General features: G+C 49.4%; 1 protein-coding gene across 3 annotated transcripts in view; it reads right to left on the bottom strand.

Annotated features, from left to right (window-relative positions):
• NCOR1 (nuclear receptor corepressor 1) overlaps window positions 1-10,468 on the bottom strand; it is a 110,305-nt gene that overhangs the window by 2,811 nt on the left and 97,026 nt on the right. For all 3 annotated transcript variants that reach the window (XM_083479686.1, XM_083479688.1, XM_083479687.1), the window contains 6 exons: window positions 8,303-8,526; window positions 6,171-6,308; window positions 5,464-5,606; window positions 4,790-4,843; window positions 3,371-3,592; window positions 878-1,057 (listed from right to left, as the gene is read on the bottom strand). In XM_083479686.1, coding sequence (XP_083335812.1) covers window positions 878-1,057; window positions 3,371-3,592; window positions 4,790-4,843; window positions 5,464-5,606; window positions 6,171-6,308; window positions 8,303-8,526 — 961 coding nt within the window. The remainder of the gene's footprint in view (window positions 1-877; window positions 1,058-3,370; window positions 3,593-4,789; window positions 4,844-5,463; window positions 5,607-6,170; window positions 6,309-8,302; window positions 8,527-10,468) is intronic.

Below are 10,468 nucleotides of genomic sequence, written 5' to 3'. Positions count from 1 at the left end.
TAGCAATCTTTTGTGACTTTACCCCTTTGTCCCTTGCCTTTAATCCCCCCTCCCCATGGAACTCGCCCCCAAAAGCTGTTTTTTTAACCCCTAAAAAACGGGGCTTTTCTCCTCCCTAAGTTCAACAACTTTGAGCTGAACCCCCCAAAACGGGGGCAGATCACTGCCAGTTTTAAATTCTGAAAGTAGATCGCAGTCTCTTGAAAGTTGGCCACCCCTGTATCCTTTTCCCATTTGCCTTTTTAACATGGTTTGGTGGCTAAGCTGCTCTGTTTTCTTTCAATGACACATCCATGCCGGACTCCTGTCTGAAACGCTGATGAGCCAATGTCAGTGCGTGTTGACAACACTAAGCCGATGGCCCACGGTCTGACTCTGCCTAAGGCAGCTTCCTGTGGCTCTGTTTAAAGGAGCTCTCCACTAAGAACCACAATGACTGCAAACTTGGCTTTTCATTTTAAGGAAAGAGCTGCAGCTTACTGGAAAGGAAAGCTGCCTTGCTAGGTGGCCTGGTGGCCTAAAGAAGCTGCTTAATTTGCTTTGATTTACACCAGGGGTCAGCAAACCTTTTCAGCAGGGGGCCGGTCCACTGTCCCTCAGACCTTGTGTGGGGGCCGGACTACATTTTTTGGGGGGGAAATGAACGAATTCCTATGCCCCACAAATAACCCAGAGATGCATTTTAAATAAAAGGACACATTCTACTCATGTAAAAACATGCTGATTCCTGGACCGTCCACGGGCTTGATTGACAAGGCGATTGGGCCTTAGGTTGCCTACCCATGCTTTACGCGAACAAATAAAGACAGCCCTCTGGAAGATCTTGCCACCCGCAGGAAGGCGCTTCCTCGTGGCACTTACAACTGGCCTGCCTCACCTGTGGAGGAGGGCCGGTCTTCCCACGACCACACCGGCGTCTGCCTGTGGTAGTCCCCTTCCGAGTGCACCGACGAGACCGACGAGGGCCGCTCTGTCCCCAAGTAGCCTTGCCCGGGGATCGGAGACTTGGACTTCCTGCTGCCCGATTTCCCCATCAGCTTTTGCTTGCTGACACCGCCTGGAAAAAGGAAAGGTGGAGGGAGGGATGCCAGCGCCTCTTCCGCGCCCTCGGACAGAGACTTACCCAGTTCTCTGCAACAGGGGGGGGGGTGCCCCTTCATGTGGGGTGAGAAGGGGACACGGGCTGCTGCGTGGGCAGCGGACTTGGTTTCAAAAGTTGCATTAAAATCGTTTTTATAAAGGAATGCAAGGTCCAGCGTCCTGTTCTCACAGTCGCCAACCAGTTGCCATCTTTGGCTACATGCTGCCTTCCCTGAAGGCACAGCATCATAAGAGTTGGAAGGGGTCCCGAGGGTCATCTAGTCCAACCCCCTGCACAATGCAGGAAACTACAACTAATCCAGAACGCGGCAGCTAGACTGGTGACTGGGGGCGGCCGCAGAGACCACATAACACTGGTCTTGAAAGACCTACATTGGCTCCCAGTATGTTTCCGAGCACAATTCAAAGTGTTGGTGCTGACCTTTCAAGCCCTAAACGGCCTCGGTCCAGTATACCTGAAGGAGCGTCTCCACCCCCATCGTTCTGCCCGGACACTGAGGTCCAGCGCCAAGGGCCTTCTGGCGGTTCCCTCACTGCAAGAAGCAAAGCTACAGAGAACCAGACAGAGGGCCTTCTCGGTAGTGGCGCCCTCCCTGTGGAACACCCTCCCACCAGATGTCAAAGAGAACAACAACTACCAGGCTTTTAGAAGACATCTGAAGGCAGCCCTGTTTTGGGAAGCTTTTAATGTTTAATAGGTTATTGTATTTTAATATTCTTTTGGAAGCCGCCCAGAGTGGCTGGGGAAGCCCAGCCAGATGGGCGGGGTATAAATAATAATAAATAATAATAATAATAATAATAATAATAATAATAATAATAGTAATAATAATAATAATAATAATAATTATCTCAACTAAAACATCCATGACAGAGGGCCATCCAACCTCTGCTTAAAGGCCTCCAAGGAAGGAGAGGCCACCACCTCCTGAGGGAGATCGTTCCACTGTCAAACAGCTCCTACTGTCAGAAAGTTCTTCCAGATGTTTAGTAGGAATCTCCTTTCTTGTTACTTGGAGCCATTGGTTCAAGTCCTGCCCTCCGGAGTGGAGAAAACAAGCTTGCCCCACCTTCCATGTTACAGCCCTTGAGATATTGGAGAGGGCTATCGTATCTCCTCTCACTCTCCTCTTTTCTATGCTAAACACCCCCAGCTCCTTCAACGTTCCTCATCAGGCTTGGTTTCCAAACCCTTGATCATCTTGGTTGCCCTCCTCTGCACACCTTCCAGCTTGTCAACATCCTTCTTAAACTGTGGCGCCCAGAACTGGACACAGGGCTCCAGGTGTGGTCTGACCAAGGCAGAATAGAATGGTCCTATTACTTCCCTTGACCTGGACTCTATACTTCAGTTGATGCAGTCTAGAATAGCATTAGCTTATTTTTTGCTGCTGCATCACATTATTTAGGGAAGCTTTTAACATTTAATAGACTATTGTCTTTTAATATTCTGTTGGAAGCCGCCCAGAGTGGCTGGGGAAACCCAGCCAGATGGGCAGGGTATAAATAATAAATTATTATTATTATTATTTACTCGTGTTCAGCTTGTGGTCTACAAAGACCCCTAGATCCTTTTCACATGCAAGTCAGGTGTCCCCATCTTACATTTCTGCAGCTGGTTCTTCCTGCCTAAGGTAAAGGTAAAGGGACCCCTGACCATTAGGTCCAGTCGTGACCGACTCTGGGGTTGTGGCGCTCATCTCGCATTATTGGCCGAGGGAGCCGGCGTACAGCTTCCGGGTCATGTGGCCAGCATGACTAAGCTGCTTCTGGCGAACCAGGGCAGCGCACGGAAACGCCATTTACCTTCCCGCCAGAGTGGTACCTATTTATCTACTTGCACTTTGACGTGCTTTCGAACTGCTAGGTTGGCAGGAGAAGGGACCGAGCAACGGGAGCTCACTCCGTCGCGGGGATTCGATCTGCCGACCTTCTGATCGACAAGTCCTAGGCTCTGTGGTTTAACCCACAGCGCCACCTGTGAAGTCAATTGGAGAGGGCATGTGACATAAATGGATAAGACGAGTCCTGCTGGATCAGGCCAAAGGGGGCCCATTTAGTGCAGAATCCTGTTCTCGCAGTGGCAGATTCCCTTAAGCAGGACCAAGCCCAAGAACAACTCTCCCCTTCTGTGTTTTGCTGCAGCGGGTGCTCAAAGGAAGCATTGCTACCTGCAGCCGTGAAGCCGCAAACTTTGTGCATGAAGGACCTGCTGTGCCCACGCAGCCGCCGCAAGCTTCCCCCCCAAGCGTGCCGCGGCCGCCCTTACCTGGGTTGGGGGAAGGGTTGGCGTCTTCCCTCCGGAGATCGCTGCTGGCTGCCAGGGAGGGGTTGGAGCCCGCAGAGACCAGCCCCATGGGCTGGGCCATGACGATGGCGTGGTCCTCCCCTTTGTCGTCAAAGTTGCCCATCAGGGCCTTGCGGATGATGTCCTCCAGGCCCAGGTTGCTGGCAGGATCTGCAAAGGAATGACCTCGAGCACTGACTGGACCTGGGAGGAGGAAAGAGAGATGGGGAGGGAAGAGGAGGAGGAGGAGGGAGGCGGAGAGAGGAAGGAGAGGAAGAGGCAGTTTTCAAGAGGGGCAGAGAAAGTGGGGAGAGGGAGAAAGAAGATGGTGAGTACAGTTGATGCAATGCTCCAAACCAGGGGTCAGCAAACTTTTCCAGCAGGGGGCCAGTCCACTGTCCCTCAGACCTTGTGGGGGGCCAGACTATATTTTGGAAAAGAAAAAAAAAAGAACGAATTCCTATGCCCCACAAATAACCCAGAGGTGCATTTTAAATAAAAGCACACATTCTAATCATGTGAAAACACCAGGCAGGCCCCACAAATAATCCAGAGATGCATTTTAAATAAAAGGATACATCTTATTCATGTAAAAACACGCTGATTCCCGGACCATCCGTGGGCCGGATTTAGAAGGCGATTGGGCCAGATCCAGCCCACGGGCCTTAGGTTGCCTACCCATGCTCCAAAGCTTCAGTTTGCAAACTGTGAAGCAGCTGAAAAACGTCCACCATACCAGCGACTGAGAGTAGGAGCACTGTTTTGGTTGGGAAATCATTGAGGGTTGCAGAATGCAAGGCTGCTAATGTGTGCATTGAAAACGCAAGAGCAAAGGGATTTACACCGGTGCTGGACTGACGATCACCTCACCAATTCCTCAGGAATTAAAGAGTTCCCCCGTCCCCCGGTGGGATCTACAGACCTAAGAATGTTTCAGGACCTGTTTCCCGGTTGATGAAATGCAAGTTTCTTAGCTGGGCTTCCTGCATTGCAGGGCGGGTGTGGACTCGATGACCTTTGGGAGTCCCAGCACTACAATTCCATGATTGTTGAGCTCACTGATGTGGAAAAGTTGTTATTTTTTAAAAAGTGAATGTGGCTGCGATGTGACAACCACATACAAAGTGTCAGCAGCTACTTCTGTAGCTCCCTGCCCTTATTGTGGCAGGATCGTTGCTGCGTCTATTTAAGGTTCTAGACCTCATCGTTTCAATTTCTGAGGTTTCTCCCCACACGCAAACATTTCCTAAAATGCTGTGAAGGCAGCATCCAAACTCTCAGGTTACCACCGGCTCCATTGTGAGAGCAGCTTTGTTGCCCAACAGCAGCTCAAGACTGCGGTAAGGAAGAGAGACCCTCCTCTGTCCCACGACTCCCTGGGTGCTTTCAGGGAAGGCTCACCTGAGGTAGTGACGGCGGGCAAGTTAAAGATTTCAGTCCCTGGCTGAGCGGCAGCTGTTGAAAAAGAGAGACACAAAACACACATCCCAGTTAGAATCAACTCGGGCAAATTCAAACATCTCCTCATCCAAATGAGATTCTCTTCAGTTCCTCTGCCCTGATTTTTTAAAAACCGGGGATAAGGAAGCTTTTTGAACTCAAGGGCTGGGTTTCTTCTGGGACCACAGTGGGAAGGGGGCGGAGCCAGAGGCAAAAGTGGGCGGAGCGACAGATGTGGCTTTTACCCTATCTCTGCACCAGGAGTGAGTATCAGCCCTTCCCCAGCATAGCTGCAGCTGATGGGATTGGTAGTCCAAAATGTCTGGAGGGCACCGGGGTTGAGGAAGAGTGGGTGGAATGACCCAGATGCCTCCAAATGCAAAGATGAGGCTGAAGGTCGATTGAATGGAGGAGGTGAGGACAGAACAGCAACTCACGCAGAGAGACAGACAGGGAGTCCCTTGCCCAGGAGAGCGCTTTGGGAGTAATCCTAGCAGCCATTAATGAAGGAAGGAATCAATCTATTTCATCAGGGCCAAACGAGGATATCTTGGACTGCACTCGGGAAACACACAGTGGCTGGGGAATTATTTCTGAGAAAAGGAAAAGGCAAGCGAAAGGAGATCCTTCATTACCCATGTCATTGTCGCCTCCCCCACAGGAGTTCAGCTTGCGGAATATCTCCTGCTTCTTCGACATCACCATTGGCGAGGTGCTCTCCAGCTTGGTGAAGAACGAAGGCAGGTAGCTCATGCTCCCCGGAGAACGAGAGTCCGTCCTGCCGAGAATAAAGGGTTGAGAAGGGACGCAGAAAGAAAATGGGCCATACTTTAAAAAGAAAACACCTGCAGGCATACGCGTGTTTCTCGCTATCTTGACACTCGCTACGTGAAAATCTGCTTATTTGAACACGGTGAATTAGCACCCAGAACCTTGCTATAGGAATGGCTGATTCAGATATCAGCCTTAAAGTTTGTCTCCTTCCTTGCTTGTGTTTTGCTGGTTGATGGCTGCCGTTTCGGGCAGAAACAACAGAGGAAAGACAGAAGGGAGAAATCACGTATTAGATATTTCCCCAATGGAAATAAGGGAAGCCGCCAGTTCGTTATGCGAACACTCGCCTGACGAATGATTTCACAGAGATGGGCTGTGTTCCGATAGCAGGACCTGCACATCCGTTTTAACAGGCTTATTAGAGCTACATTTCTGCCAAACTCTTGCATCCGAAATTTCTATCAGGGCACCTCGGGCTCTGTGCGCGCCTGTCGATCTCAAGACCACAGGCAAGCAACTTAACTGACAGATACGAATGAGAAACTGCTGTGATGCCCGTCTTGTGTACCTCTGTTCCGAAGGCTCGGATCGCTGGGAGAGTAATATGAGGCTGTCTTGCTTCTCGTGAGCAGCCGGGGCCTGGGGGGGCGAGATCGGTTCGTATGACTCGGAGGAAACGTGGCTCCTCTCTGGGGACTTTCCAAGCCTAGAGAGATTGCGGGGCAAGAAACGTACAAAAGCATTTCAAATTATAAACACGCAGATATCCTCTCCTGGTCTCCCTGCCCCAAACTTTCGAGGACGGAGGCTGAGGTTAAACTGTATGAGCCACTTATATGCAGGGTCTTGTAAAAGGAGAGGGGTCAGACTGAACTCCACCCAAAGGCCTGGCGGAACAGCTCCATCTTGCAGGCCCTGCGGAAAGATGTCAAGTCCCGCAGGGCCCTGGTCTCTTGTGATAAGAGTGTTCCGCCAGGCCGGGGCCATGGCCGAAAAGGCCCTGGCTCTGGTCGAGGCCAGTCTAACCTCCTTGAGGCCCGGGACCTCCAAGATGTTATTGTCTGTGGACTGTAAGGTCCTCCGCGGTGCATACCATATTATTATATTTACACCCCACATGTCTTCTAAAGAGCTCAAGGCCATGTGCATAGTTCTCCCCTCTTTATTTTATCCTCACAACAACCCTGTGAGGGTGGTTAGCCTGAGAGTTAACCCAGGGAACTCCCTGAAGGCCGAGTGGAGACCAGAAGCCTCCTCCCTCTCGGGTCTTAAGTCTGAGATTCTTGACCACGACACTACCCTGGCTCTCCAATCTAGTCCAGCATCTCGTTCCTTTTAAGGATCTAGCAAATGTTGGGAAACAGTTGAAATTAGCAATACTAAAAGCATTGTTTCATTTGAACAAACTGCTTGGAGGTTGTTGTCTTTTTACAATCAAGCAGTATGTGATTTTTATGTTTTCGCCATTTATCAAATAAATATTAGTAATATTACTTACCATTAGTATGGTTTATTATTATCATTAGTGTGTTATTTACTTTGTATGATTATTACCGTATTTTTCGCTCCATAAGACACACTTTTTTCCTCCTAAAAAGTAAGGGGAAATGTGTGTGCGTCTCATGGAGCGAATGCAGGCGGGAGGCTCTGCTCAGCTCTCTCTTTAAAGAGCTCTTGCTGGCTTTTCCGCGAGAGGCGCTGCTCTGCTCTGCTCTGCACCCGCCTTGCTGTAAAGCAAGCAAAGCACCTGTCCTGGTGTCTCCTCCTCTTTTACAGCGAGGCGGGAGGAGGGATGTGCAAGCCAAGTGACAGCTGCACAAAGTGGGACAGAAGCCACGTAAGCGGCTCTCGCTTTGCTTCCTTTAAAGCAAGAAAAGCGAGAGCCGCTTACATGCTCTGCGCAGAATATTTTTTTTCTTGCTTTCCCCCTCTAAAAACTAGGTGCGTCTTATGGAGCGAAAAATATGGCAGGTGTGTCTTATGGAGCGAAAAATACGGAAGATTGGAAGAAATTTAAGGACTATCTTGGGAAGTATTATAAAATTAGGGAATGTTAGATTGATGTTGGATAGAATCTAAGTGGTTATCAGCTGTAATGATTAGGATAATTGGGGAAAAAAGAAGAAAGAAAGGTGTAAAATTAAGTGAAAATTAAGGGTGAGGATATGCTGAATGAATAATCTGAATTGGAATACAAAAAGGGGAGGTATGAGGAGGTCCGAGAAATAAGTTAAAAGAAAATAAGTGAATGAAATTATATGTGTTTTTAATTTTTGTATTTTTGTTTTTTGTCTTTTTTGTATAAACTTTGAAAGGTTAATAAATATATTTTTAAAAAAGAAAAGAAAAATACGGCAGTTATTTTTCTAGGCTGTCCTTCATCCAGCGATCACCAGGTGATACACGACAATGTATGAAACTTTGTAAGTCAGGGCATGTTAAACAGAAGAGACCAGTAGTTGGTGTTTAGAACTCCAGCTATCATATGCAGCCTCCACCTCAGTTCTCAGGAAGGCCTGAATCAGGGGCTCTGAGCAAACTGAGGAGCAGCAAAGTCAATGACGAGCCAAGTCAGTGACGAGCTTCCAAGCCAGTTCCGAGCGAGTGGGTGAGAGAGAACGAGCCCCCTTCTCAATGCGGCACAGCCTTCTAACACAAGACCACACGGCAAAAAAGGTGCAAAGTCCCATGAATCGTTACCTTCCCCTGCTTTTCTCCGAGAGGTTTTCGGGGGACACCCGCGACCCGGGGCGCTGGTGGGGCGCAGACTGGATCTGCACCTCAGGGCTGTAGCGGTTTGAGGCCTTCACCCGGTTCGTGGTGGCGATGGAAGTCGGGGCGGAGGTCTGGAATGTGCTAGTGGGAGTCTGTAGGGATGGCTGCGTAGTAGGCTGGTTGCGGGCAAAATCCTGGGTGATGATTTGCTGCGGGGGAAACGGAAAAGACAAAATGAATTATCAGCAAATAATCTTGCAAAACCAAACCAGCACCCAAGGCAGGAAGCATGTGGGATTGATTTGCAGGCTGCTGTCAAGGGGAGAAACCTTTAATCATTTTTGTTGTGAATTGTGTAAAAGCAGCGTGTTTTAGAAATTACAAGATGAAGGATGCCCAAAAATTTTTCTACAAAATAAAGCAACTAGCCAGTGTAGACTCAATGTTTACTTGGCTTTGGGGATAAGGAATTTTGCAGAGAATCCCAATTTTATTATTATTATTATTATTATTATTTTAGTCTCACCTCCAAAAACACTTCAACAGGTTTGCAAAAGATTATATGATCAAGAGTGCTGGTAGTGGCGCATGCCTACCCTTCTCAATTACACCCCACAATCCAACTCAGTTTTTGATGATGATGACCAGCAGTTGTTTAGGAAACTGCCTTGATGATCCACCAAGCTCAGCATTTACAGGCTGATGATCCACCAAGCTCAGCATTTACAGGCTGATGATCCACCAAGCTCAGCAGTTACAGGCTGATGATCCACCAAGCTCAGCATTTACAGGCTGATGATCCACCAAGCTCAGCATTTACAGGCTGATGATCCACCTAGCTCAGCATTCGTCCTGGGAGAAGCTCTCCAGCATTTCGGGAAGGCTGGCTTTCCAAGTCCTACCCAGAGGTGCTGGGGATCAAACCTGGAACCCTCTGCAAGCAAAGTGTGTGCTCCAGCCCTTCCCGTGAAACTAAACCAAGCTTCCAGTCCTCATGGGTCTCAATAGAAAGCTGATTTAAAGCAGGAAGCCGCCTTATACTGAGTCAGACCAGTGGGCCCATTTAGCTAAGTATTCCCAGTACTGACTGGCAGCAGCTCTCCAGTGAGGGTTTCAGGCAGCAGTTTTCTCCAGCCCCTGCCTAGAGATGGGGAGGACTGGAACTGGGACATTCTGCAATCAAAGCAGGGGCTCTACCAGTGAACTACAGCCTCCAGCTCACTATTCCACCCTTGTCTCCATCTAACTATAGAACGTCGAGTGAAGAATTCTCTCTGTGCTGCAGATAACCTAAGCGGGGTGCCAGTTTGCTAGTGGGCCAAGTTCAAGGTGCTGCTATTAGTAGATAAAGCCCTTTGCAACTGGGGACCAGTTTCCCTACAAGATGACATCTACACCCACTCAACCGCTTCGATCAGCAGGTCATTCTGCAATTGTAAGAAATCAGTATTTTAGCATGGCAGCGCCTACACTTTGGAACTCCCTGCCTACTGAAATTACCGTATTTTTCGTCCTATAAGGCGCACCGGCCCATAGGACGCACCTCATTTTTTGGGGGGGAAATGAATTTTAAAAAATTATTTTCCCCCCCCAGCCCTGGCTGCCACCCCAAGCCTTGCGCTCACCTAACCGAAGCAGGGGAAGCCCTCCGGAGGGCTCCCCGTGCTTGGGGCAACAGGCTGTCGCCCCAAGCCTCGCGCACCCGGTGGGACCTCCTGCCGGGCGCGCAAGGCTTGCGGACACTCGCGGGGGCTGCAGGCTGCTGCCCGCAAGCCTTGTGAGCCCGCGGGTACTCCCACCGGGCTTGCAAGGCTTGCGGATAGCTTCCTGAAGCCTGGAGAGCGAGAGGGGTCGGTGCGCACCGATGCCTCTCGCTCTCCAGGCTTCAGCGAAAGCCTGCATTCGCCCCATAGGACGCACCCAGATTTCCCCTTCATTTTTGGAGGGGAAAAAGTGCGTCCTATGGGGCGAAAAATATGGTATGCAGGTGCCATCACTAAACCCTTCCTGCTGAATATTTTTTGCTTAGACAAGCCTATCCACATGCTTAGAAAGCTGGTGTGCATTTTAATTTTAGTCGGTTGTTACTTTTCGAAAGTCTTGAATTACGCTTGTTAGTTTTTCTTATGGATCATTTTTGCTTTATCTTTT

The sequence above is a fragment of the Podarcis liolepis genome (genome assembly GCF_965112155.1).
Source record: "Podarcis liolepis genome assembly, chromosome: 16".
NCBI lineage: Eukaryota > Metazoa > Chordata > Lepidosauria > Squamata > Lacertidae > Podarcis > Podarcis liolepis.
Note: the sequence above shows the minus strand (reverse complement) of the source record. Positions and strands in the feature narration are given on the sequence as shown.